Source organism: Bos grunniens, chromosome 10 (assembly GCF_055505025.1).
Source record: "Bos grunniens cultivar Pamir isolate PY7600 chromosome 10, Bosgru_T2T1.0, whole genome shotgun sequence".
NCBI classification, from domain to species: domain Eukaryota; kingdom Metazoa; phylum Chordata; class Mammalia; order Artiodactyla; family Bovidae; genus Bos; species Bos grunniens.
The window spans coordinates 80,824,092-80,851,937 of record NC_141174.1 but is presented as its reverse complement, the minus strand read 5'-3'; the positions used below and the strand labels follow the sequence as shown (position 1 = coordinate 80,851,937).

General features: G+C 54.3%; 1 protein-coding gene and 1 long non-coding RNA gene across 3 annotated transcripts; one reads left to right on the top strand and one right to left on the bottom strand.

Moving 5' to 3' along the window:
- The first annotated feature begins 22 nt into the window (after positions 1 to 22).
- MYH6 (myosin heavy chain 6) lies at positions 23 to 27,550 on the top strand. 2 transcript variants are annotated; one of them, XM_086322439.1, is made up of 38 exons: positions 23 to 748; positions 1,047 to 1,265; positions 2,459 to 2,602; positions 2,835 to 2,991; positions 3,088 to 3,115; positions 3,389 to 3,500; positions 3,754 to 3,846; positions 4,488 to 4,551; positions 4,823 to 4,921; positions 5,374 to 5,477; positions 5,563 to 5,701; positions 7,344 to 7,612; positions 7,850 to 8,020; positions 9,151 to 9,460; positions 10,382 to 10,452; positions 10,742 to 10,829; positions 10,920 to 11,037; positions 11,403 to 11,526; positions 11,807 to 11,943; positions 13,498 to 13,753; positions 13,900 to 14,142; positions 14,289 to 14,465; positions 14,995 to 15,140; positions 15,387 to 15,477; positions 17,959 to 18,348; positions 18,697 to 18,823; positions 18,915 to 19,033; positions 19,644 to 19,840; positions 20,365 to 20,548; positions 20,725 to 20,890; positions 21,016 to 21,140; positions 22,698 to 23,006; positions 23,317 to 23,520; positions 24,525 to 24,650; positions 24,867 to 25,142; positions 26,251 to 26,346; positions 26,992 to 27,126; positions 27,475 to 27,550. In XM_086322439.1, the coding sequence occupies exons 2-38, from the start codon at positions 1,065 to 1,067 to the stop codon at positions 27,496 to 27,498; spliced, it is 5,820 nt and encodes a 1,939-aa protein (XP_086178565.1). In that variant the 5' UTR covers positions 23 to 748; positions 1,047 to 1,064; the 3' UTR covers positions 27,499 to 27,550. The 2 variants fall into 2 exon arrangements, 1 of the variants encoding a protein (XP_086178565.1); XR_015135178.1 differs by having other exon boundaries at positions 631 to 748; positions 24,525 to 24,794.
- On the bottom strand, positions 18,718 to 20,365 carry LOC147365144 (uncharacterized). The gene is made up of 2 exons (XR_015135179.1): positions 20,078 to 20,365; positions 18,718 to 19,207 (listed from the first exon to the last, which is right to left on the bottom strand). It is a non-coding gene; the product is annotated as an uncharacterized LOC147365144 (long non-coding RNA).
- Positions 27,551 to 27,846: the final 296 nt, after the last annotated feature.

Sequence of the window (27,846 nt, the reverse complement as noted above, 5' to 3'; positions counted from 1 at the left end):
GAGCATGCTCCAAGGACAGGCTGACACTCCTCTGAACCAGGTAAGTACGGGGCTCAGGGTGGGAGCCCCCATCTCAAAGGGAATGGGCTGAGATCAGTCAGAGGCCCGAGGGTTCTTGCTCCAGCCCTGGGAAGTTGCCCCCGACGGAGGGGAGGTTCCCAGGGGAAAACCAGAACCCTCTTTTCTTCTACCGGCATGGCCTCCCCGGCTTTCGTCTCTTCCGTACGCTTTCTTCCCCTTTGTCCTTCCTTGGATGGCTTCCCTCTTGCAGTCCAGTTTTTTGTTTTTTGTTTTCAAAGGGAGGATGGTTACAATATTGTGGTGGTTCTTGCCATACATCAACATGAATCGGCCACGGGTGGCTCAGTTTTATTTTTCCTCTTGGTTTTTGTTAGCACATGTCACTATCACACTTCCTGGTCTGTCTCTCTTCCTGCCCCTCTTGGCTGTGTGTTCTAATCTCCTTGCATCTCTCTGTTTCAAATGCAGATTCCACACCCCACTCCTTGCACTTTTACCAACTCTGCATCCTTTCTTTCCTGTCTCTCTGCCTCTCACCTGCCCCTGACTGCCCCTTTCAAGTCTGTCCCGCTCGGTTGACTCTCTGGCTTGAGACTCGCAGGTTACTTCTCCCCATGGGCTGCCTCCCTTGTTCTTCATTCTCCTTGTCTCTTCTTCTCTCTGCCCGGCTGTACTTCTGTGGCTCATGGTCCAGGGTCTTCAGGATTCTCTGTGAAGAGGTCACCAGGTGAGAATCACCCCAATTTTCTCCTGGAAGCCAGGTTGCTGGACCAGGGGACCCTGTCTCTCCTCTGAGTGGCTCAGCACCTTGCCTTAGCAATCTCCAGTCCGTTCCACCCCATGCAAACCCCTCACAGATTTCCCTTCAGCCTCATATCAGAGGACGAGAGAGGGCTGGAGGCAGGCCAGGTGCTTCTCAGCTGGGGAGGTGGGAGTGACAGGACCCAGGTGGTGAGGAGATGGGGCAGGGAATGGGGACTGCAGAGGGCAAGGCCACCACTGAGGCCCGGGCCCTCCTGTCTCAGCCGCAGAGGAACGACAAGATGACCGATGCCCAGATGGCTGATTTTGGGGCGGCAGCCCAGTACCTCCGCAAGTCAGAGAGGGAGCGACTGGAGGCCCAGACACGGCCTTTCGACATCCGCACCGAGTGCTTCGTGCCAGATGACAAGGAGGAGTTTGTCAAGGCCAAGATCCTGTCGCGGGAGGGAGGCAAGATCACTGCCGAGACAGAGACTGGCAAGGTGCGTGGGACACAGCACAGGGTGGTGGGTGCAGGGGTGGAGCCACGTGCAGTGGCAGCTGAGGGGCTCTGGAAAAGAGCCAAAGCCAGCGGGGGCTCAGGACGATCTCCCCTCAAGTAGCCCAGCATCTGAGTGAGAACTGACCATTCTTGTTGGATCTGAGCAAGTGTAACAAGGCCACCCCAGGGATGCCCACCCCTTGCCAGGGAGGATGCTGCAGGCAGGGAACCTCAGCTGGTTTCCTCCCCAGATGGGTTATGTAGCTAAAGAGGGCACAGACCGCATCAAATGAAGCTCCCTTCTCAAACCTGCATCCCTCCACTCTGTGCCTTAGTTTTCTCCACGGACCAACTCTTCCCAGTGCACCCCAACCATACCAAGAGCAAATTTACAGATGAGCACAAAGCAGGAACTCTTGAGCAGAATGCTCAGTCCAGGGCTGACGACTAGCACTCAGAAGCCCACAGCCCCTGGTCCCTCATGCCAGCCGTGAGAACTGCCACCAGTCAACAGCAGTGGCTCTGAACCGTGTACCCGGTAGACTGACTGTCTACGAGTCCGACTGTCTATACTGGCTGACTGTCTCGTCCCCTTGAGGTGTGCAGTAACAGGCCACAACCACTGGGGACTTTAACTATGACCCCAACTCTGCCACTAGCAGCCACCATATACTGACAAATCATTGATCATTTGCTCCACTGTAAAAAAAATGCTGGAATACCTACTCACAGGATCTCATGATGCAAGGGCATGACAAACTGGCCAGTGGCAGTCAAACCATTTGACAGTGACCAGTGAAGAGTGTAGAGTAGATGGGTGAGATGTTTCTCCAGCAGCAGCAAGGTTTGCCCTTAGCAATTGATGCCCTCAAGCATGCCCCCAAGAGTCAGGGTAAGATCAGAGAGCTTCTGCCCCCAGACCCTCAGGGAGGGACTGAAAGGTGATGCTCATGGGCAGAGTCTGGGGAACTGGCAAGACACAGGGACTCTAGGGCAATCCATAAGAAGGGACAGAGAGCAGGAAGGTAAATTATCTGGCGTCATAGGAAGCTATGGGGTAGGGCCCAGGCACTATGAGAAAAGAGCCAGGGGAACAAGGCCAGGTCACAGCCTGTGTTCTGGGAGGAGGTAAGTGGGCAAGTCTAGAGAGGGTCCTGGAAGAAATGTCTGTCCTACTGCCCCTCGCCTCCACAGACGGTGACCGTGAAGGAGGACGAGGTGTTGCAGCAGAACCCGCCCAAGTTCGACAAGATCGAGGACATGGCCATGCTGACCTTCCTGCACGAGCCTGCTGTGCTTTTCAACCTCAAAGAGCGATATGCAGCCTGGATGATCTATGTGAGTGCGCCCTACACACGGCGGGGAGTCTTCTGCACGGGGTCCAAAGTCGGCCAGGGCAACTTTCTCAAGGGGAGGGGACTGGAACTCTCCCTCTGCTCCCTCCCAATCCCTGGTTAGCTGCAGGAAGACAGGAGCCAGCTGGCATAACCAGGGACGCCTCTGCCTAGCACCACGCCCATCCCAGGCTGTCCCCTCCAACTTCTCGTGACTGCCCTGTCTCTTGTTTCAGACCTACTCAGGCCTCTTCTGCGTCACCGTCAACCCCTACAAGTGGCTGCCCGTGTACAATGCCGAGGTGGTGGCCGCCTACCGGGGCAAGAAGAGGAGCGAGGCTCCTCCCCACATCTTTTCCATCTCCGACAACGCCTACCAGTACATGCTGACAGGTGGGCTGGCGGCCCTGACATGTGGCCCCTCAGCCCGACACCATAGACTGAGGCCCTGAGCCCTGACCCCTCTGCCTCTCCTCTTTTCTCTTCCAGATCGGGAAAACCAGTCCATCCTCATCACGTGAGTGAGCAGCACCCATCCACAGAGGGGCCTGGTGTGGGGGAGGCCGAGGCTGATTCCTGGGGTGCTAGAGATGGTTGAAGGCTGTGGTTGCCAGGAGCTGGGCTCTCTGAGGAGAGCCAGAGTGACCTACGGTGATGGGCAGATTCTGCAAGGAGCTAGGCCCTGGGGGAGGAGATTCGATGGCTGGTACTCTGAGGGAAGAGGGTGCAGTGCTGAGCTTCAAATGGAAAACTGGGAATCTGGGTTCTGATGGGTCCCTGTTGCCTCCAGTGGAGAATCCGGGGCAGGGAAGACTGTGAACACAAAACGTGTCATCCAGTACTTTGCCAGCATCGCAGCCATAGGTGACCGTGGCAAGAAGGACAATGTCAATGCAAACAAGGTACGAGGTGGGCTGCAGGCTCAACAGAGGGGGTTAGGGGGCAGGCTGACCAGATGACCCCTAGCCCTGCCCTGGGGAACAGTGCAGACAGCATCCCTGAGCCCAGTGCCCGAGACCTTCCCGGCAGGAGACATGCTCTGAGGTCTGAATATGGCCCTCTCGAGCTGCAGACCACCAGCAGTCCATCCCACTCCACCCCCACCCTCCCCAGCACCACCTGGAGGTGAAGCCCCACGCTCTGCCCCCTCTGCAGGGCACCCTGGAGGACCAGATCATCCAGGCCAACCCCGCCCTGGAGGCCTTCGGCAACGCCAAGACCGTCAGGAATGACAACTCCTCCCGCTTCGTGAGTGCACCTGACCACTGCCCACAGGCTTCATGCAGCATTGATGAAAAAAGGGGGTGGAGGTGCAGTTTTGCCAACAGTCTCCACACGTGGCTGACCATCCTGCATTTGGTTTTGGGATATCAAGTAACACACATGCACACTCAAACCCTCCCTACTCAACCTGGCCCCTGAGTTCTGAGAACTCAAGAAAAGAGACCCAGAGCCACCAGAGCTGTTCGTTGCAGAACCAAGTCATCAGGCTGACTTGGGTCACATTCTATATTTTTTTTATGACTGTTCCCAAAGCTCTTCCACGCTGTAAGTGGAAGAGCTGGAAGGAGGACAGCAGGGCTTTTGAGCCAATTCCCCAGCCTTCCATCTGTCTAGCAAGTTCCCAACCCTCTCTGAGCCCCAGGTCCTTCATCTGTGAGACCGAGGTAGTAGTCTCTACCTTGCTGGTTATTGGGAGGATGATGTGAGAGCATATCAGAGGCACAAACAGGATGCATTCTATTTTGTTTATGGTACTAAACTGGGGCTCCAGGGAAATCATTTACATTTCCAAAACCATCCAGGGCATTCTGGATTGCACTGAGGTCCAGGATTTCCATCTGTCTCTTCTAGCCCCCTCCCTCACTCTTTGTCCCATCTACCCCCAGGGAAAATTCATCAGGATCCACTTTGGAGCCACTGGAAAGCTGGCTTCTGCAGACATAGAGACCTGTGAGTATGCAGGGAGCCTGGCCCCCTCCTCGAGTCCTTCACCTCTGCCTTCACTCCTCGCTGGGTGCCATCTTCTGTCGACATTTCCCCTCCATCTCCTGTCTCTGACTTTAGATAAAGTCTCCCGGCTTTATCATTCTTTTCTCTTTAAACCCAGTCTTCCCCTGTCTCTCTCCACTTGTCATGACAGCCTTTCTCCCCTGACCTCCACCCTTTCGCTGATTGGTTCTCTTCCTTCCCACCTGCCCTCCCCTCGCCTCTCCTACTCCAGATCTCCTGGAGAAGTCCCGGGTGATCTTCCAGCTGAAGGCTGAGAGGAACTACCACATCTTCTACCAGATCCTGTCCAACAAGAAGCCAGAGCTGTTGGGTGAGCCCCGTCAGAGGTCCCTGCTGCCCCTGGCACCCCCCGCAAGCCCAGCAGTGCAGGGCGGACCCCTCCTCCTCCTCACCCGCCCCGCCCCCCTGCTCACCTGTCCCCTCCCTCCATCTGCCCGGTACCTTTCTCTTCCTCCACCTTGGACCCACCTGTGTCAACTCTTGCCTCCTATTCACACCCTTCCTTGTCTTCTTTCTCCTCCCCTTTACTTCTTTTCTCCTTCTCCTCTGCGTTTGTCTCCCCCTCTTCCACCTGTCACCCCCCACCATCCTCTCTCCCCATGTCCCCATCACCCACTTTTCCTTTTCTTCTGGATCCTTCCCTTGGCCTTTGCTGACTGTCCTCCTCTCTACCTGCTCCCGCTCCTCCCTTCTCCCCACCCCTTCCCTCACTGCGCCCCACTCCTGTCCCCTTGTCCCTGGCCCTGCCCCTCGCCTGGACAGACATGCTGCTGGTCACCAACAACCCCTACGACTACGCCTTCGTGTCTCAGGGGGAGGTGTCCGTGCCCTCCATCGACGACTCTGAGGAGCTCATGGCCACAGATGTGAGTGAGGAGGCAGTGGGAGGGCTCCGGGGGCTCCTGGGCCACCCGCCCCATCACCCACTCTGTGTCTCTCGCCCTGCCCCAGAACGCCTTCGATGTGCTGGGCTTCACTCCTGAGGAGAAAGCCGGTGTCTACAAGCTGACAGGCGCCATCATGCACTACGGAAACATGAAGTTCAAGCAGAAGCAGCGGGAGGAACAGGCGGAGCCGGACGGCACGGAAGGTTCGAGGACAGGAGGGCAGGCTGAGAAGGCCTGGGGGGCAGCGGGTCTGCCTCTCGTGCAGGGACAGCACTCTGGGGGCAGAGTCTCCTCCATGCCATGTCCAAACGGGGTGCCTTTCAGTGATTCTTAAGGAGCAGCATTCACAGCAGCAATGTTAGGACCACAATATAGAAAGTGGGAGGAAACCCAAAGCAGAAGCAGGTGGTCGGAAGGTGGTGCCTTTTCCCATGGTGGGCTCTCCCCACCTGATCTAGACTCGAGGCTTTCTGTTCTATTATAACCTAGCCAGACACCACCCTCCATCCCAAACAGGCTGGATCCGAGAGGACCTGAGGCTTATGGGTGGGCGAGGGCAGAGACATGGGAGAAGTGGGAAGACAGGAGGCACCTCACAGTCCCGCTAGTTTCTCAACCCCAGCTGCACCGAGCAGAAGTGAAATGGAGAGATTTCCTCCTGTGCCCAAGACTCCGCCAGGCCCAGGAAAGCACGGACCGGAGTTCTGAGTATCCCCGTCACTAAGGCAGTGTGTATGTGAGAGTGCCCGCCCTCAGGAGAGCTCCCCACAGGCTCCCTGCCATATTCTGCTGGGAGACAGGAGGCCAGGGGTCAGGACACAGCTCTGGGCATTGGCACATCACCCACATCACTGGGTCTCAGCTTCCGCCTCAGTGGAATGGAGCAGTAGCCCTTCCCAGCTCCCTCTGAGGCTGATTCGAGAATCCCTTGAGAAGTAGATGTGAAGGTGTAAACAGGGCTGGAGAAATGCCTGAGAATATTCCTCTTGACCTACCTTCAAGGATCCCTTCTCTGTATCTATCTAGATCAAGTGCCAAACCTGAGTTTCACAATAGCATGTCACCAGTTATCATAAAAACTCTCAAAATTAAACCAAGCAAGTCTCCTCTAAATAGAGATCATGGGGCTTTCCAGGTGGTTCAGTGGTAAAGAATCCACCTGCCAGTGCAGGAGACACAGGAGCTGCAGCTTCGATCCCTTGGTTGGGAAGATCCCCTGGAGGAGGAATGGCAACCCACTCCAGTATTCTTGCCTGAAAACTCCCATGGACAGAGGAGCCTGGTGGGCTACAGTCCATAGGGTTGCAAAGAGTCAGACACAACTGAGCATGCACACACACACACAAATAGAGTTCGTATGCTGGATAGCACATTTGGAGAGCTGAGGGTTGGTGGGCTGACCCACACACTGTTAGGAACCCTGATTTCCCAGCGAGTCAATTTGATGGACACATAGATTCACTGTAGAGCATGCCCAGTCCTGGGCTAGATCCTGGGACTGGGGACAAAGACAGCAAGAAGCAGAGGACATCATCAGCCACAGTCCCTGCCCTGAGAGAGGAGAGGATGCATGAGGGCAGGGGACACGGCTACAGCTGTGCTGGCACTGGGCCGGGTCCAGAGACATGCAGGAGATGTAAAGATGGAGGTGAGCAGGCAGGGTGGTGGGAAGTCTGGGGTGACGGAGGGGCCTCAGGCACACAATGGCTGTGTCACCATGGCAAGCCCTGTGCCCTTCAGGCCTCAGTTTGCAGCTGTTTAATGAGAGGGTTAGGACCTAGTGGCCCTGAGCAGTGAAGGACAGTCTATGGAAAGTGCTTGTTTATCCCTTTCTTTCTCCACCAGATGCTGACAAGTCCGCCTACCTCATGGGGCTGAACTCAGCCGACCTGCTCAAGGGGCTGTGCCACCCTCGGGTGAAGGTGGGCAACGAGTACGTCACCAAGGGGCAGAATGTCCAGCAGGTGTACTACTCCATCGGGGCGCTGGGCAAGGCGGTGTACGAGAAGATGTTCAACTGGATGGTGACGCGGATCAACGCCACTCTGGAGACCAGGCAGCCTCGCCAGTACTTCATAGGCGTCCTGGACATCGCCGGCTTCGAGATCTTTGATGTGAGTGGGGAGCCCCAGGCCCGGGAGAACGGGAACTCACTGGTTCACACAGGCAGCCACCGCTGGCCAAGCCAACTACAGGCCAGCCCCGGGGAAGGCTCCCCAGGGGTGGAGACAGCCATGTGTCTTCAGGGGGTGCTCCCTCCCTGTTGCCTGGCTGGACGCAGCCCTGGGCCGACCCCTCGGGCCACAGACCCCTGCCTGCCTGATCCACTCCTCCCCGTCCCCACCCTGCAGTTCAACAGCTTCGAGCAGCTCTGCATCAACTTCACCAACGAGAAGCTGCAGCAGTTCTTCAACCACCACATGTTCGTGCTGGAGCAGGAGGAGTACAAGAAGGAGGGCATCGAGTGGGAGTTCATCGACTTCGGCATGGACCTGCAGGCCTGCATCGACCTCATCGAGAAGGTGCTGCCTCGGCCCCTCCACCCAGGTCCCTGCACCTGCCATCCCAGACGAAGTGGCAGCCCTATCCCTCTACACCCAGGAAACTAGTCCCCAGATCCCCCAGCCTCCCTCCAGGCCCTGCTTCCCCTCACTGTGACACTGTGGGCATACACAGGTCCAGCCTTTCCTTCTCTCCCAGCACTCAGGACTTTGTCCCATATGGTGGACCTGAAGAGAGAGATGCAGTGAAGGAGGAGACTCCTAGCCCCTCTGACGCCCCATGAGAAGCATCATTCGTGGAAAGGACCTAGGCTGAAACTAGACACATTGGCTTCCTATACTCTTCCAGTTGGCTGAGGATAAGCCTGTCTTCAGGCCCTCTTGTCTATGGAGCTTCCTCAGAGGACACTCCTTGTCCTGACTTGCTTTCAGTGAGCCTTTGCGGAGGGAGGCAGAGCCCACAGCAACTGATGGTCCCCCAGCCCAGCCACGACCAGTCAGAAATAGGGGCCTCCCCCCACAAGCTTTGCCTAGTGATCTTCTGGAGGCCTCGGATTCCCCTGAGATTGTATGGAAAAATATGTGTGGACTGGTGGGGGGTGGTGCATACACAAGTATGTGTGTACACAAATTCTGGGGAGGAAATCTTGGGGTTCACCAAATTCTCAGTAGGATCCCTGTCCCAGGAAAAGTCAAAAACTGCTACACTTTCTGAAGTGCAGGACATCGTGCAGAACCTGAATCCCTCTAACCATTCCTTGGAACACCGTTCCCTGACATACAGGCACAGGTCTGGCCTGCCCTGCCCTGCAGTCTGGCGCCTCCCATCCCTTCTGTCCTGTCCTCATCCCGCTCTGGGGCAGGGACATCCAGGAAGAAGGGGCTGTGCTGTGAGCCCTGGGGGTAGGGACTGGGAGTACAGGGCTCTTCTTTGGGGCCACTGGGGCAGGAAGAGGTTCCCTAGGCCAGATCTGAACGTACTCAGATTTAGGTTAACGTCAGGAATGTTGGCTTCCTGTACCAGGACATGAGGTGGCAGCACGGGCTCTCTATGGCTTGCCAGATACACAGCTGCAATTTCTCCTCAATCGGGGTGTGGGATTCTGCAAGCCTGGGGATGCGTCCAGTAACGCTCTCCTCTCCCCCCTCAGCCCATGGGCATCATGTCCATCCTGGAGGAGGAGTGCATGTTCCCCAAGGCCACCGACATGACCTTCAAGGCCAAGCTGTACGACAACCACCTGGGCAAGTCCAACAACTTCCAGAAGCCACGCAACATCAAGGGGAAGCCGGAAGCTCACTTCTCCCTGATCCACTACGCCGGCACGGTGGACTACAACATCATAGGCTGGCTGGAGAAGAACAAAGACCCGCTCAACGAGACAGTGGTGGGCTTGTACCAGAAGTCTTCCCTCAAGCTCATGGCCACGCTCTTTTCCTCGTATGCCTCCGCTGATGTCGGTAAGAGGGCAGCCCTCCACTGCCAGAGCAGTTCTGGAGGTGCAAGGGGCCAGGGGCCCACTGCTTCAAAGCACGTGATTCCAAAGGCAGGAGGGAGACTTCCCTGGTGGTCCAGTGACTAAGACTTCATGCTCCCAGTGGCGGGGTTGGGAGTTCGATCCCTGGTCAGGAAACTAGGTACCGCATGCCTCAACTAAGAGTTCACGTGCTGCGGCTAAAGAGCCCACATGCCGCAACTAAGACTGGCACAACCAAATTTTAATATATATATATATATATACTTTTTTTAAATTAAAAAAATAAAGGCAGGAGGGAGCCATAAGAGGGGGACATCAAGAGAGCCCACAGCAGCCCATCTGTGCCGTTTCTGTGGGAGTGTGATTTTCCCCTCTGGGTTATGGATGTTGGTATACGTGTTCTGCGCCTCTTCAAGACTCAGAGCAACTGAAGATCGGTACCAAAGGCACCCGCATCACTGCAGCAGGCCTGGCATAGAACCATCCTCTGCAGGAGGCCGCAGTGAATGTGTAGAGCTTCAGTGAATGTACGGTAGAACAGATGAGCCTCCCCTTCAGAGAAGGAAGAGAAAGGGTGTGGATTGAAATGAGGAGGGTAAAATACAAGAAGAAAGTGGAAAAATGTAAGCATGGTGTGGGAGGTTAGAAGAGAGAGGGAGGAGAAAGCACTAATGTTATTTCAAGACCTACTGTGTGCCAAACAGTGGAGAGGCAGCATGAAACTTTGATCTTTTCTAATCCTCTCTATACCATTTAAAGGGAATGACTCTCCTCCTCGTGGGAAAACGGAGACTTGGAGATAAATTGTCCAAAGTCACACAGCTAGTGAGCAGCAGAGCCCTGCCCCTGCTCAAAGGGTCTCTGATTTCAAGCCCTGGTTCATCATTCCTTCTCTTGTTACTAGGGGACAGCAGTAAAGGCAAAGGAGGCAAGAAAAAGGGTTCATCATTTCAGACAGTGTCAGCCCTCCACCGGGTAAGAAGGGCCCAGAGATACCAACAGACCTGTGGTGGGCAGACCCAGCCCAGAGCATTTTGTCTGCACCACCCTTAACCTGATGCTCTGAGTCTGGGGAGAAAAGAAGCTAGAGTTATGTCGTTGTTTTTGGCATGTAAATTCTACACAAGCCTGAATTCACATCATAAGTTATATATCACCTCCCAATCCCTTAGAGGGCTCTGGTGACAGGTTGTCTAGGGCCCGGGGTCAGGACTAAAGGGATGGTCACTGTGGCTCCTGACCTCCACTTCTCATCTGCCTCCAGGAGAATCTGAACAAGCTGATGACCAACCTGAGGACCACTCATCCTCACTTTGTGCGCTGCATCATCCCCAATGAACGGAAGGCTCCCGGTGAGCGACGCACAAGGCTCTAGTCTGGAGAGGGCATTTGGCATCCACTTGTCCTGAGGCTGACCCCCTGCCTCTCCCTTCCTGCTGCAGGCGTGATGGACAACCCCCTGGTCATGCACCAGCTGCGCTGCAACGGCGTGCTGGAGGGCATCCGCATCTGCAGGAAGGGCTTCCCCAACCGCATCCTCTACGGGGACTTCAGGCAGAGGTGGGTACTGGGGTGCCACAGGGCTCAGGGAACAGAGAAACCCTGGGCAGCCTTGTGGGGAGAGGAGTCTGCAGCTGGTCTCAGATTCTATGACAAAGTGTTAGTCGTTCAGTTGTGTCTGATTCTTTGTAACCCCACGGACTGTAGCCTGCCAGTCTCCTCTGTCCGCGGAATTCTTCAGGCAAGAATACTGGAACGGGTAGCCATTCCCTTCTCTAGGGGATCTTCCCGACCCAGGGATCGAACCCAGGTCCCCAGCATTCCAGGCAGATTCTTTACTGTCTGAGCCACCAGGGAAGCCCCTTGATTCTGTGGGCAGAGCAAATCAGTGCAGAACGTGGGTAACTCCAGGCACCTCCTTCCAGGTATCGCATCCTGAACCCAGCGGCCATCCCCGAGGGTCAGTTCATTGATAGCAGGAAAGGGACAGAGAAGCTGCTGGGCTCCCTGGACATTGACCACAACCAGTACAAGTTCGGCCACACCAAGGTGAGTCTGGAGGCCCTTAGGGTGGAGGTGTAGGATACCCAGCCACACTGAGTGGAACAGCTGAGTTCGGAAGGCAGACCCTGACTCCTGGCTTCCCGTGTCAACCAAGAGTTGGGACCCAGCTTCTTTTCTGTCTTGTTTTTCACATTTCACTCCCAGGTCTAGGGTATGCAGGTGATGGGGCCCTGGGAAGCTCAGCCAGGGTCTCCCACACTCTCCCTCCACCTTGGCTACCCTTCTCTGAGGCTGTGGCCCCCTTGGCTCTACCCCTTGCCCCCAGGTGTTCTTCAAGGCGGGGCTGCTGGGACTGCTGGAGGAGATGCGGGACGAGAGGCTGAGCCGCATCATCACCCGCATCCAGGCCCAAGCCCGGGGTCAGCTCATGCGCATTGAGTTCAAGAAGATCCTGGAGCGCAGGTGAGGCTGAAGGGAAAGGGAGACACACTCTCAGAAATGTAAGAGGTAGACAAGCAGAGCCCAGAGGTGTGGGCCGAAAGACCTAAGTTCAATCCTGGCTCCATCACTTACTAGCTGGTCTGGACAAGTGACTTGACCAGTCTGGGTCTCATTTTGAGTTCTTTTTAAAAAAAGAAAATTCCCTGTAGGAAATGAAAATTAAAACTCCAGTGAGATACCATTTTAAAACACTAGACTGTAGCCTGCCAGGCTCCTCCATCCATAGGATTTTCCAGGCAAGAATACTGGAGTGGGTTGCCATTTTCTTCTCCAGGCAATCTTCTGGATCCAGGGATCAAACTGGGGTCTCTCACATTGCAGGCAGAATCTTTACTGTCTGAGCCACCAGGGAAATGTGTGCAATCTCTTTGGAAAACAATTTATCATTTTCTTTGAAAGCTGAACAGTTACATAGCTTTCCACTCCTGAGTGCATTCCCACAAAGAAATACCTGCATGTGTTCACAACATAAGACAAAAATGAATCTTTATAGCAGCATTGGTCAAAATGGCAAAGATCTGGAAACAATTTGAATTTTCATCTGCAGGAGAACGGGTAAACAGTAGCATACTTATTTGGGGAATATTATCAAGTAATGAAAAGGAGGGGACTATAACTACATGGTACAAATTTGAGCCTTAAAATCATACTGCTGGGTTAACAGAAGCAAGTCACAGAAGGATACGTATAGTGTGATGCAATTTTTATAAAACTCAGTAATAATTTTAAAATAGCATCCTCCTGCAATGCAGGAGGTGCACAGGAGACCCACCAACCCAGGGAAGTTCCCTGGGTTGGGAAGATACCTCATAGGAGGAAATGGAAACCCACTTCAGTATTCTTACCTGGAAAATTCCATGGACAGAGGAGCCTGGCAAGCTACAATCCATGGGGTCGCAAAGAGTTGGAAGTGACTGAGCACACACACACATTGTTTAAAAATACATACACATATGGTTTAAATATTTTTGAAAGAGTTAAGAAATGAGAAACACAAGATTCAAGGTAGTGACTACTTTTGGTGAAAGGACGGGAAAGGGGATGGAGTGTAGTCTACTAGTAGAATCAATGAAGGCAATGCTCTACTTCTTGTCTGGGTGATGACTTCATAGATAAATCATTTTGCTTCATTCTTCATAACTTACACATACATTATATATATTCTTAAATGGAAAATACCATATTCTTAACATATTTGAGGTTCTTAGGAGATTAGAAACACTGAACACAGTAGAGGTGCTATAATTGGTCGCTTCCATAGCTACTACTGCCCCAGAAAGGAAGATATAAACTGCCCTTTTGTTGAATTGATCAATTAATAAACATTTATTGACAACTCCACGTTCAGTGTGGTAATGTTGGGGTGGGGTTGCCTATCAAGCCTGCCAGAGCAGGTTCCTGCCCTCAGGTGCCCACACACTTGTTCAGATGTGCTGGGATCCCAGTACAGCTGGCCCTATGACTGGAAAGTGCTCCTTCACAGTGCGGCTCCCTGCCTCCATGCTCCTTTGCCAGGGATGCCCTGCTGGTAATCCAGTGGAATATTCGGGCCTTCATGGGGGTCAAGAACTGGCCCTGGATGAAGCTCTATTTCAAGATCAAACCACTGCTGAAGAGTGCAGAGACTGAGAAGGAGATGGCCAACATGAAGGAGGAGTTTGGGCGCATCAAAGAGACACTGGAGAAGTCGGAGGCTCGGCGCAAGGAGCTGGAGGAGAAGATGGTGTCCCTGCTGCAGGAGAAGAACGACCTGCAGCTCCAAGTGCAGGCGGTAAGACCATCTCTCTTTCCCCCTCCCCTGGATCCTAACCCATCTCGTCATCAGGGACTATGAGTCTCCAAGCTTCAGCTCTCTTTAAGACTCTGGATCTCTCCTCTCTTTCATCACCAGCTCTCCTGTCTGTCCTCTTCTCTCAGGAACAAGACAACCTGAATGATGCGGAAGAGCGCTGTGACCAGCTGATCAAGAACAAGATCCAGCTGGAGGCAAAGGTGAAGGAGATGACTGAGAGGTTGGAGGACGAGGAGGAGATGAACGCTGAGCTCACTGCCAAGAAGCGCAAGCTGGAAGATGAGTGCTCTGAGCTCAAGAAGGACATTGATGACCTGGAGCTGACACTGGCCAAGGTGGAGAAGGAGAAGCACGCAACAGAGAACAAGGTGAGGGCAGCTCCCTTTGAATCCAGACCAAGTCTCAGGATCCTCGGACCTGAGTGTGGTCCTGGCCCTTGGCTTTGGAGGTCTCCATAGATGTCTCCAGGTTGGTGATGTCTGACCCTAGAGGGGATGGGGTTCTTGGTCAACAGGTGAAGAACCTGACAGAGGAGATGGCTGGGCTGGATGAGATCATTGCCAAGCTGACCAAGGAGAAGAAAGCTCTGCAAGAAGCCCACCAGCAGGCCCTGGATGACCTTCAGGCTGAGGAGGACAAGGTCAACACCCTGACCAAGTCTAAAGTCAAGTTGGAGCAGCAGGTGGATGATGTGAGTAGGAACAACCATGCTTCCTTTGTCTCTCTCAGGTCAGGATTTTGCAGGCAACGCCAATGGCAAGGGGTTTGCAATCCCTAAAACTAATTTCCATCCCTAAAACTAATTTCCATCCCACCCGGGGTGCTTTTCTTGCTGTCCATGCTAAGTCACTTCAGTTGTGTCTGACTCTTTGTGACCCTATGGACAGTAGCCCACTAGGCTCCTCTGTCCATGAGATTCTCCAGGCAAGAATACTGGAGTGGGTTGCCGTGCCCTCCTCCAGGGGATCTTCCTGACCCAGGGATTGAACCTGCAGCTCCTGCATTGCAAGCGAATTCTACACCACTGAGCCACCTGTGAAAGCCCCTTTCTTTCTACAGTTCTTCACTAGGCTGGGTCTCTGAGTCCTTCATGTCTGCCGGGATGATTCTGCTGGCTTGACTTCCAGTCCCACCGGACTTTGGGTTTAGAAGGGAGCAGAGGGGATGTATTGTGGACCTCAGGTTTTCTACACCTTGTTCATTTTTACTTTCTCCACCAGCTGGAGGGATCCCTGGAACAGGAGAAGAAGGTACGCATGGACCTGGAGCGAGCTAAGCGGAAGCTGGAGGGTGACCTGAAGCTGACCCAGGAGAGCATCATGGACCTAGACAATGACAAACTGCAGCTGGAAGAAAAGCTCAAGAAGTAGGAGCGTACGGAGGCCGGGAGGGGCCCTGGGGGTGTCTTGCCTGAGGGTTAGAGCTCAGGGTGCTGCACAGCCTCTGGCCAAGGCTGCCCAGGGCACAGCGGGAGCAAGCAGGTCAACCACAGCCCTTCCCCTGCCTTCACTCTTGGGGGCCAGAGGGAGAGGAGTGGTCCTTGCATGCAGAGGCAGGAGGAGAGGATGAGGGCAGAGAAAAGAAAACTTCCTGTCCCCTCCTTCTTCTCCAGGAAGGAGTTTGACATTAATCAGCTGAACAGTAAGATTGAGGATGAGCAGGCACTGGCCCTTCAGCTGCAGAAGAAACTTAAGGAAAACCAGGTGAGGTTCTTCTGGGTGCGGCCACCGGGGAGCTCAATGGCGGTGAGACAGCTGGGACTGCAGGAGCTGCTTAGGGTTCTAGACAGTATCTAGAACTCTGAGCTACCCAGAGGCCCCATGAGCCCTGACTTCCAGGCACCTGGGAACATCAGCCTTCCCCCATTAGACCAATAATGTCTTATTTCATCTGGGCTATCTGGGGAGGTGGGTGGGGATCACACTTAACTAAAACAGCTTCTCTTGCTGAGCTATACTCTGCCTAATGGGTTTTCTCGTGCTTAGTCGCTCAGTCATGTCCAACTCTTTGTGGCCCCATGGACTGTAGCCCGCCAGGCTCCTCTGTCCATGGGGATTCTCCCGGCAAGAATACTGGAGTGGGTTGCCATGCCCTCCTCCAGGGGATCTTCCCAATCCAGGGATTGAAACCAGGTCTCCTGCATTGCAGGCAGATTCTTTACCATCTGAGCCACCAGGGAAGCCCAGTGGCCTTTCTGCCCTGGGACCATTGGTAGGGCTTGGTTCTCTTCTAACCCTTCCTTCGGTGCTTCTTTCCCCTCATGGGGGTGAGAAAAGCCTTCATGGAGCCCCTTCTCATGGGGAGCTCTGTTCTTATTCTTCCCAGGTACTTGCCTTGCCACTAACGGGGGCTGAATCCCCACAGAGCACTTGAGTCAACTCCTGAGACCTTGAGCAAGTCACTTCTCCTCCTGCACCTCAGATTCTCCTCTCATCTGTAAAATGGGACTAATGACCCCTGCCTTGCAGAGGACCGGAAGAGATACTGTATAGGAACCCACTTTGTCAACCAGGAGGCTATGTATACATGTGATTTTAGTATAGCTCAGGTTACAGAAGTCAGCCAGCCCCTTGCAAGAAGATGTTCTTTTGTCTGCCCATGGCTTTCTCATCCCTCTGCAGGAGGAGACTGAATTAACAGCCAAAGTCTCCCTTGCCTTTCACGCACCCTGAATTTTAATGTGCTTTTAGTCCTGTGTTTGTCAGAAGAACCCTGGAGGCAAGGGAGGCAGGTACTCTCTTCCTCATTTCAAAGTTGCATGACCACATCTGGACACAGTGACTCCTAGGCCAAGGGGACTCAGCTATTGACCCCCTCATTTCCTGAAGAGATCACAGCTGGTGGAGAGGGCCAATATCCCCTCCGCATTCAGGCTGAGGGTCCAGGCCGCAAGTGACACGTGAACACAGTTCCACTCCTCTCCTCTGGGGGCTGCTCAGGGGCTGGCCTGCCTTCAGTGATGCTCTTACTTCCCATCTTCTTGGATGCCCCTTCTGGGTTTTAGCCAGAGCATCCCCAGGTTCTTCTACCCTAGGTTTGGGCAGCCTCTTGGACCCAGAACAACAGTGTATTATCCTCATCCGATCTTGGCAATGCACTGTGGCTCCTTCTTCTTCCTGTCCAAGCTCTTGCCCCATCCTGGGAGCAGAGGTATGGTGGTCCTGTCTCTCCTGCTCCCAGGAGCCCCCATAACCACAGATGAAAGGACCCCACCAATCCTCCCTCTTTTGGACTTCCCTAGTGGCTCAGACGGTAAAGTGTCTGCTCACAATGCGGGAGACCTGGGTTCGATCCTTGGGTCGGGAAGATTCCGTGGAGAAGGAAATGGCAACCCACTCCAGTACTCTTTCCTGGAAAATTCCATGAACTGAAGAGCCTGATAGGCTACAATCCATGGGGTCGCAAAGAGTCGGACACGACTGAGCAACTTCACTTTCACTTTCAAACCTCCTTTTTGCTCCTGGCTAGTCAGACAATAGATCAAAAGGTAGATGGGCCAAGGCTAAGGCCAAAAAAAATGAGGTGGGAACATGATACAAAAGAGGGCATCCTGCTAGCACCCTCCTGGCCTGGAAGGGAACAATCAAGCTGGAATCCAGCCATGGGCGTAAATACAGTAAGCTCCAGAGCTCGAGGAATAGGCTGATTAGAACTTGGTAGTTAACTCAGAAGATTATAAAAATTTTTAATTGAGGCATTTTGTTGTAAATATTTGTAAAACACAATCACCAGCTTTCCTGTCTTATCATTAGCAGAGTCTAGTGAATCTGTGGAATTCCTGAGATTCAGGATCTCAGGGGATCTCAAGATCCCTCTCTGAACACAGATTCTCAGGATTCAGGGCGAGAGATGCTCAGATTGGGTCTGAGATGCCCCTCCAGGAAATGCCTTAAAAGTATGGCTTCACCCAAATTCTTATTGGTAGTCTGTGCGTTATCAGATGTTTAGCAGCCTCCCCGGCCTTGCCCACTAAATGCCAGTAGCAACACCTCCTCTCCAAGTCATGACAATCAAAAATGTTTCCAGACCTTTTCAACTGTCCTCTGGGGCACAGAATGTCCCCTGGTGGGAACCACTGCTCCGCAGGACCTGGGCATCTTGGCCAACAGCCTTCTAGAGCCCTGGGAGGGGGCTCCAATGGAGGGGCCTAGGTGCTGGGTCTGAGCCCCCCGTGTCCTGCCTAGGCACGCATAGAGGAGCTGGAGGAGGAGCTGGAGGCTGAGCGCACCGCCCGGGCCAAGGTGGAGAAGCTGCGCTCAGACCTGTCCCGGGAGCTGGAGGAGATCAGCGAGCGGCTGGAGGAGGCCGGCGGGGCCACGTCCGTGCAGATCGAGATGAACAAGAAGCGCGAGGCTGAGTTCCAGAAGATGAGGCGGGACCTAGAGGAGGCCACGCTGCAGCACGAGGCCACGGCAGCCGCCCTGCGCAAGAAGCACGCCGACAGCGTGGCTGAGCTGGGCGAGCAGATCGACAACCTGCAGCGCGTGAAGCAGAAGCTGGAGAAGGAGAAGAGCGAGTTCAAGCTGGAGCTGGACGACGTCACGTCCAACATGGAGCAGATCATCAAGGCCAAGGTGGGCCTGGCTCTCCTCTCCTCACCCTCTCCTCCCTCACCGCCTCGCAGGGTACCTTCCCTCCACTTCGTCTCTCTGCCATCACTCGTATTCTCACTCCCTTCACCACCCTCTGGTCTCTCTCCGTCTCACCCTTGCACCCACCTTGCCCTCCCTCTGCGTCTCCATCTCCTCACCACCTCTCCCTTCTTTAATTCATGCACCCTCTTCAGATTGTGGCCCTCTAGCCCTGCCCGTCGCCTCCCCTATCCCCCCACCTCTGTGTCCTCCCCCACCTTGGCCCACCTTTCCTCCAATCCACCCAACCCCTCCCACATTCACCTCTCCCGTGTCCCATACCGTCTGAAGGCCAACCTGGAGAAGATGTCCCGGACACTGGAGGACCAGGCCAATGAGTACCGGGCGAAGCTAGAAGAGGCCCAGCGCTCCCTCAATGACTTTTCCACCCAGCGAGCCAAGCTGCAGACCGAGAACGGTGGGTGCCCCTCACCAGGCCTGTGCCTGCCCCGGGGCAGAGCATCAGTTGCCCCCCTCCCTAGCCCACAAACCCTCCTTCCCACCTGCAGGTGAGCTGTCCCGGCAGCTGGAGGAAAAGGAGGCACTGATCTCCCAGCTGACCCGAGGGAAGCTGTCCTACACCCAGCAGCTGGAGGACCTCAAGAGGCAGCTGGAAGAGGAGGGCAAGGTGAGGCCAGCCGTGTGGGCAGTGGACAGGACTGAGAGCCACCCTGGGCAACCAACCTCAGGAATGGAGGCTGGAGTGAGGCTGGAGACTACAGATAGGCCTCCGAAATAGAAAGACTTTCAGGCCAGGTTCTTCTACTCTTCAGCTAAGCCACATTCAAACATCACTCCGTCCCTTAAAAAAAAAAAAACTTATTTATTTGGCTGCACCAGGTCTTAGTTGAGGCATCTTTACTTGCGGCATAGGGAATCTTTTTTTTTTTTTTTTTTTGCACGTGGAATCTTTAGCTGTGGCATGTGAACTCTTAGCTATGGCATGTAGATCTAGTTTCCAGACCAGGGGTCAAACCCAGGCCCCCTGCACGGAAAGCACAGAGTCTTAGCCACTGGACCACCTGGGAAGTCCCCCTCCTTTCTTATGTGGGACGAGGTGGGCAAACTGGGAAGGTACCTCATGATGTTGAGATTCCACAACACCAGCCCTCTCACCCTGAAGGAGGCTGGGATTTGATTCAAGGTCATAGATACGAAAAGATCCGAAAAATGGGGAGAGGGTCTTCCCTCCCACCTTCCCAGAAGCTGAGCCCACTTGCTGGTTCCGCCCCTCCCAGGCGAAGAATGCCCTGGCTCACGCACTGCAGTCAGCCCGGCATGACTGTGACCTGCTGCGGGAGCAGTACGAGGAGGAGACTGAGGCCAAGGCCGAGCTACAGCGCGTCCTGTCCAAGGCCAACTCAGAGGTGGCCCAGTGGAGGACCAAGTACGAGACGGACGCCATCCAGAGGACCGAGGAGCTGGAGGAGGCCAAGTGAGTCCCTGGCAGCGCCCCACCCCAATTCTAAGAGAGGAAGGAGCAAGAGGACCTTGGTGGAGACAGGCAGAGTGGGCGTGGGAGGCAGATTTAAAAAGGCAGACAGGAAGTGGGGAGAAATGTGGTGGGCAACAGAGGTGCTTGGGAGGGAGCCTGGATCCTGCACTCTTGAGTGACCCCTGGCTGGCCCCAACTCACTTCCTGTGACGGGCGAGCTTTTGGCCCGGGTTATACCTGATGCTCACGTATAAGACGAGCAAAAAGCTTGTTGGTCAGAGGAGCTACCGCCGATCAGCCTGGGTGGGGAGGGGTGGAGACTGCCACCCAGAGGCCACCGCGGGTAGGGAGGAGAATCAGTTCACACGCAGCCTTGGCTCCCTGGAAGGTGGACTTCCAGAGCATCCCAAGGAGCTGTGGGGAGGGGCCTGGTTCTTCTCATCTGGCAGTTCTGGGAGGGGTGGTCCCAAGGCACCACCGTTTCCAGGTAGAGTCACACACACACACCCAACCACCCTGGGCAGGAAGAAGCTGGCCCAGCGGCTGCAGGACGCCGAGGAAGCCGTCGAGGCCGTCAACGCCAAGTGCTCCTCGCTGGAGAAGACCAAGCACCGCCTGCAGAACGAGATCGAGGACCTGATGGTGGACGTGGAGCGCTCCAACGCGGCCGCCGCCGCCCTGGACAAGAAGCAGAGGAACTTCGACAAGGTGGGCCCGGGCTGCGGGCCACAGCCAGGCGACAGAGCAGGCCGGCAGGCGGGAGTCAGGAACATCCCCGCAGGAGGCTGAGGCTAGGGGAGGCTGGGCCTAGGAGGGGCACCTGGGTCCCGGAGGTGGGGCCGGGGCTGCCCCTTGAGCCTCTTCCGTCCGTTGGGTCCCCGCAGATCCTGGCCGAGTGGAAGCAAAAGTACGAGGAGTCGCAGTCGGAGCTGGAGTCCTCGCAGAAGGAGGCGCGCTCCCTCAGCACCGAGCTCTTCAAGCTCAAGAACGCCTACGAGGAGTCCCTGGAGCATCTGGAGACCTTCAAGCGCGAGAACAAGAATCTGCAGGGTGCGGGCTCGGGCCGGGAGGGGCGGGGCAGGGAGGGTCCGTACGTGGCACCGCCCCGCAGCTCCTCGAGGCCTTCCCGCCCTGGAGCAGGCAGCCCCCGACTGAGCCGCCCACCCCTCCCACAGAGGAGATCTCCGACCTGACTGAGCAGCTGGGAGAAGGAGGGAAGAATATGCACGAGCTGGAGAAGGTCCGCAAGCAGCTGGAGGTGGAAAAGCTGGAGCTGCAGTCGGCCCTGGAGGAGGCCGAGGTGAGGGCCTGGCTCTGCCTGGACCCCTGCCTCTGACCCTCTCCTACCCACCTACCATCACCCTCCTGTCTCTGACCCCCTACTCTCCCTCACCTGGGGGTGATGCTGACCGAAGACAAACTCTATGAGATCATTTTCTTAGTCCGAAGTCATATACCCAGTACCCACTACTACCTCCAAAGCCAGAGTCTGCACAGAGGAAAATGCCACAGCATGATCATGGATTTTTCTTTCCCACTGGGTTTATAAAGTTGAAACCTGGCCATCATAACAACTCCTCACACGGGGTGGGAGTGTCAGCTCCAGAGTCAAACAGATCTGAGTTTGAAACTTGGCTTGAGGACCTCCACTGTGTCATTGGGCAAGTTCCTTAACCTCTCTGTACCTCAGTTTTCTCATCTGTAAAATGGCATTAATTGTACGTACCTCAATCCCCGAGTTAGGAAGATCCCCCTGGAGAAGGGAATGGCTACCCACTCCAGTATTCTGGCCTGGAAATTTTCATGGACAGAGGAGACTGGTGGGCTACAGTTCATAGGGCCACAAAAAGTTGGACAAGACTGAGTGACTAACACTTTCATACTCTCATAAGATTTTTAGTTCAGTCACTCAGTCGTGTCCAACTCTTTGCGATCCCATGGACTGCAGCATGCCAGGCTTCCCTGTCCATCACCAATTCCCAGAGCTTACTCAAATCCACGTCCATTGAGTCGGTGATGCCATCCAACCATCTCATTCCCTGTTGTCCCCTTCTCCTGCCCCCAATCCCTCCCAGCATCAGGGTCTTTTCAAATGAGTCAGTTCTTCACATCAGGTGGCCAAAGTATTGGAGTTTCCGCTTCAGCATCAGTCCTTCCAATGAATATTCAGGACTGATTTCCTTTAGGATTGACTAGTTGGATCTTTTACGCATGACTATTATTAAACGAGGTAACGCACTTAAAAATTCAATATATATTAGCCATTGTTTACTGTTCATTTTTAAGAACCTGGGACTTCCCTGGTGGCTCAGATAAAGAATCTGCCTGCAATGCGGGAGATCTGGGTTCAATCCCTGGGTTGGAAAGATCCCCTGAAGGCGGGCATGGCAACCCACTCCAGTACTCTTGCCTGGAGAATCCCCATGGACAGAGGAGCCTGGTAGGCTAAGGTCCATGGGATCAGAGAGTCAAACACGACAGTGACAGTATAGCACAGCACAGGGATAGCCCTGAGATTTGGGGCTTCTGACTTTTTTCACTATAGGGTGAGGGACTTGGGAAACAAAGAGAAACATTTGAATTTGTAGTTGTAGAAATCCTTCCTTTTTCTATGATATTTTAGATGGGTCAGGATCATGCAATATTAATGTTGGAGCATCTTGGCAATTGTGAGGTCAAAACATTTCCTTGATGAAGGAACCCCAGGGTATCCAGCATGTCCTCCCCCACAGCACCCACATGGCCTGGGATGCAGGTCCTGCCTCGCTGTCTCCAGCTGACACCTTGAACCCTCTCGGCCTCCCTCCCTGACGTGCCCTATGCCCTGACTGCCTACTTTGGTCCCTCTCCCCTCCAGGCCTCCCTGGAGCATGAAGAGGGCAAGATCCTCCGGGCCCAGCTGGAGTTCAACCAGATCAAGGCAGAGATTGAGCGGAAGCTGGTAGAGAAGGATGAGGAGATGGAGCAGGCCAAGCGCAACCACCTGCGGGTGGTGGACTCGCTGCAGACCTCCCTGGACGCGGAGACGCGCAGCCGCAACGAGGCCCTGCGGGTGAAGAAGAAGATGGAGGGCGACCTCAACGAGATGGAAATCCAGCTCAGCCAGGCTAACAGGATAGCCTCAGAGGCCCAGAAGCACCTGAAAGTTGCCCAAGCCCATCTGAAGGTAAAAGAAGTGAGGGCTCTCAGAGAGGAATAAGTCAGGTTGCTCACAGGAATGGTGAAGGCCGGAGGAAAGGGTCCTGGGCTAACAAATACGAGAGCATGGGGAGCACCAACCTCCTGGATTTGGAGGCTTGAAGGAGGAGAACTGATCAGGCCCTGGAGCATGTTTTGGACCAATCCCGCCTGTGGGCCTGGAGACCTGAACGTGTCTCCTGAGGTTAACACGAGCTTTGTGACTATAGGGAAGGGTGTATCAGATCCCAAATGGAGGCCCTGATAGGGGCCTTCCCACATCACCCCATCCCTGGCAGGACACCCAGATCCAGCTGGACGACGCGGTCCGTGCCAACGACGACCTGAAGGAGAACATCGCCATTGTGGAGCGGCGTAACAACCTGCTGCAGGCCGAGCTGGAGGAGCTGCGGGCCGTGGTGGAGCAGACAGAGCGGTCCCGGAAGCTGGCGGAGCAGGAGCTGATCGAGACCAGCGAGCGGGTGCAGCTGCTGCACTCGCAGGTGAGGAAGCTAGGGGAAACCCGCTGAAGGCCAGAGATAGGATGTCTGGCAATGTTCTGAACTAGATGCCCAGAGAAAGCGTATGTCCAGCCAGGATCATACATTATTTCATCTCTTGGACCAACTTACATCTGTCAGTCATGGCTGCAGAACTACTACCTTGAGAAAGGGGTCTAAACGTAAAAGCCAGCCTCAATTTGCTCTATTAATGGGACTTTTGGAGTTTAAAGACAGCTTCCCTTGTGGCTCAGACGGTAAAGAATCTGACTGCAATGTGGGAGACCGAGGTTCCATCCCTGGGTCGGGAAGATCCCTTGGAGAAGGAAATAGCTATCCACTCCAGTATTCTTGCCTGGACAATTAATGAACAGAGTAGCCTTTAAGGCTACAGTCCATGGGGTCACAAAGAGTTGGACGACTGAGCGACTAACACACACATATATTTGCAAGTCAGATTCTCCGCAGAGCACCATTTTTCTGCAATCCCATATACACTGTTTTCAGCTATATTCAGCAATGAGTTTTTATGTCCATCTTATTGCACTGTCCTGTGGAATTCCGTTCCATAATCTAATACATATGGGAATGACATCACCCACTGACGTCATCCTCTCTTCCTTACCTCATTACATTCTTTCTATAACTACAATCTCTTCCAGGATACAGTCCTTTTAAAACAGTTGTACCTGTTTTTCTTGGAACTCCCTGCAGGGAGGGATTCCTTGGAATTTCCTTTCATTCCCCTACGTAGACATGTTACTAAAGAGCTCAGGAGTAGAACTACAGACTCTTTCCTGCTTGAAGTCTTCAGAGCTGAGTCATTTTACATAATGTCTACAGTACATATATTTTCATTGGAAAAAAAGAAAGCAGGTACAAAACAAGGAAAATACTAAAAGCAAGACTTTTTAAAAAAATGACTAGTTCTAATTTTCTCTGGATAAAGGTGTAGAATCATGTAACAAAAGTATATACATCCAACAGTTTTCTTTACCCTTATCTAGAACACCAGCCTTATCAACCAGAAGAAGAAAATGGAGTCAGATCTGACTCATCTCCAATCAGAAGTGGAAGAGGCAGTTCAGGAGTGCAGGAATGCCGAGGAGAAAGCCAAGAAGGCCATCACGGATGTGAGTCACTGCACCTTCCTGCCTCCCTGAAAGACTCAAACAGGGGCTCTGGGTCCAGGCCAGGGCACTGTGCTGTAACAACAGTGACTCTGCCATTCTGTGGGCTTGAGGGCCTCCAGGACCAAATGTCAGAATGAGAAAGAGGTGACTCTTATGGGAAAGAAGAGGCTCCCCCCGCCCCAGGCCCTGTTCTTTTACACTCTCTCCCGTTTGCAGGCCGCCATGATGGCGGAGGAGCTGAAGAAGGAGCAGGACACCAGTGCACACCTGGAGCGCATGAAGAAGAACATGGAGCAGACCATCAAGGACCTGCAGCACCGGCTGGACGAGGCGGAGCAGATCGCCCTCAAGGGCGGCAAGAAGCAGCTGCAGAAGCTGGAGGCCCGGGTGCGGGAGCTGGAGAACGAGCTGGAGGCCGAGCAGAAGCGTAACGTGGAGTCGGTCAAGGGCATGAGGAAGAGCGAGCGGCGCATCAAGGAGCTCACGTACCAGGTGCGGGCGCTGTGGCCACGCCCTTAGAAGTAGACGTGAAAACGTATCCCTTGCCCCACCTCCTGACCCACATGGGCCCCACGCAGAGCCCTCCTGCCACCTGCCTCTTGAAAAGCTGTCTTGGGATTAGTTTTCTTTCACATTCTCTGAAGACAAGTTGGCTTGAGTCTATGAATTTTTTTTTAGCAAAGGGAGAATCTGCTTCTACTTCTTGAAAGCTCCTGAACCAGAATTTTCCCAGATGTTTAATAACCTGAAGTGCTACCATGAAGGCTTCAGAACCGTCCAAGGCATCTTTCCACCAGCCTTAGAGGCAGGGGCGTTGTGTGGCATTTAGTGATAAAATCAGGGATGGAAAAGACTCAGATCTTCCATGGAACTTCTGGGACAACAGATAGAAGGCCTTAGAGAAAGAAGATTCCAGAATGTTCTAAGCCTTCCATCTGCATAGCTCAGGGCTTTTGTTCTTACTTTCCAATATGCCTGGGCAGGAAGGACAAAAAAAAAGAGGTGTTGGTTCATTTTGACAGCTGGATATGAGAGGCATGGGAAAGAGGTACAAATGGAGAACTGCAGGTGTGTTGTGTGGGTGTAAATAGAAATAGCATCCTAGCAGAAGCAGTGATCAGGAGTGATCAAGCGACATAGGAACCATTGATCCTGGTGCTCAATACCTGACCCAGAACAATACATACTGGGTTGTGATAATTAGAATGATATGGATTATGATAATCCCTTCTTTCTGCTTTCCTCCTGGGTCCTCTCTGGTCACTCTAGACCCACTGCTGAGAGCATCTGTGGTGCTCCGGATTAGATCTGGAACAGCCCTGATGTCTCCACATTATCAAATGAAGAAATCCCGTTTGGTTCCAAGCCTCTCCTGTTTCTTACCTCAGGGCCACAGCCCTGTTTGCTTTTTAGATCCTGTTGTGAGACCTTTGGCCTATAAGTCTCATCAGAGATGAAGTTTGTGCACAACCTCTTCGGCCTGGCCCATGGGAGGGAGGGGCGGCTGAGGCATGGGAAGAGAATGGGGTCGTGAGGGAGGGAAAGATGATTGCTCTTGCTCCTTCCCCCAAACTGGCCTCCTCCACCCATCTGCCCCCAGACGGAGGAAGACAGGAAGAACCTGCTGAGGCTGCAGGACCTGGTGGACAAGCTGCAGCTGAAGGTCAAGGCCTATAAGCGCCAGGCTGAGGAGGCGGTGAGTTCATGGTTTTCTCTACTTCCTATGTGTCAGAGCCGACAAGCGTCCACCCCAGTGGACCCGGACGGAGGGATTGCTGTTCACTTTAACTCTCAAACTCAGAGCTGTGGCAGGCACTCCTGAGTTAACAAAAGCAAAGCTTATTCGACCCAGGACCTACCCACAAGCTACTTATAATCCATGTACCAGTGAGCCCAAGAGAAGGCAGTGCAGCTGCCAATGTAGCTTGCAGGGCCAGCCAGTGCTGAAAGCTGGATGGTGGCAGGGGAACTGGGCCTGGAAAGGGGCCTGAGCAGGTACAGCACGGTGGGGAAGACATTGGGTGAGCACAGAGGTGCGGACGTGAGTTGCTGATGAGCATACGTGTGCAGGACCCCCCAGGGGTGGGGGAGCGTCTGTCAGGGTAGCAGTTGGACAGGGGCGGTCAAGCTGGATTCTGAGGGCGGGGACCAGGCAGCATGGGATTCCTTTTGGGCAGTGGGTAGCCTGGATTCTGAGCACTGGGTAAGTCTGTGGAGGGTGCCAAGCCAGAAGCAGGACACTTTTGTTGCAGGAACATGGGTGATAGATGACAGCGAGCCCCTGGATTAGGAGCCTGGGCACCCCCTCACCTCATCCTCCCATCCCCCTGAACCCCCACAGGAGGAACAGGCCAACACCAACCTGTCCAAGTTCCGCAAGGTGCAGCACGAGCTGGACGAGGCGGAGGAGCGGGCGGACATCGCCGAGTCCCAGGTCAACAAGCTGCGGGCCAAGAGCCGCGACATCGGCGCCAAGGTGGGTCCCTCCCCAGGCCCTGCTACTCACCCCCATGGCAGCACAGCCCCAACATCAGTGGCCCCCAGAGTGGGCACTGCATCCTGTATGTGGTTAGTCCTGAGGGTCCCGCACCCCCCACATCTGGGCATCCCCCTCCTGCTCAGACAAGCCCCGTACAGGCTGGAACCTCCTTAGAAAGTCCAGTCCCACCCCACCTATACCACAAAGACCTCTAAAGGGGACCCCAAGATTCCCAAGGCCTGAGCCTCTCCCCCTAAGGGCATCTCCCTTAGGCCCCTGAAAGCCCTGGAGATTTCTCCCCACACCCTTCCTTCCTGTTCCCTCACACCTTTTATTCTTTCTCAGCAAAAAATGCATGACGAGGAGTGACCCTGCCTCCAAACCTCACTCCAGCTGACCTCCAATAAACATGAGTACCAGACTTTGCCTGAGCCCCTGTCCTTCCCGCCGGCTGGCCAGGAGCCGTCCTGGACTCCTTGGGGGGTGGGTAGCCTGGCCCCTGCGTCAGAGCTGGAGGAACCAAGACACCCCACATCTCCAGAGGAGGAACTGAGGACCAGAGGGGTGCAGCAGCCTGCCCCACCTGAGTCCCCATACTGCTCATCAACCAGCCACTGGGGACGAGAGGGAGGAATTTCACAAATGAAGAGCACAAAGACACAGGAGGGCAATCGGACCCCAGACGCCTAGACACGGAGTTGCACTGCTGAAACTGAA

Coding starts and splice junctions, on each gene's coding strand:
- MYH6 (XM_086322439.1), top strand. CDS start 1,065: ATGACCGATGCCCAGATGGCTGATTTTGGGGCGGCAGCCCAGTACCTC. Junction 3,116..3,388: donor AACCAGTCCATCCTCATCAC/GTGAGTGAGCAG, acceptor TGTTGCCTCCAG/TGGAGAATCCGGGGCAGGGA. Junction 13,754..13,899: donor TGCAGCTCCAAGTGCAGGCG/GTAAGACCATCT, acceptor CTCTTCTCTCAG/GAACAAGACAACCTGAATGA.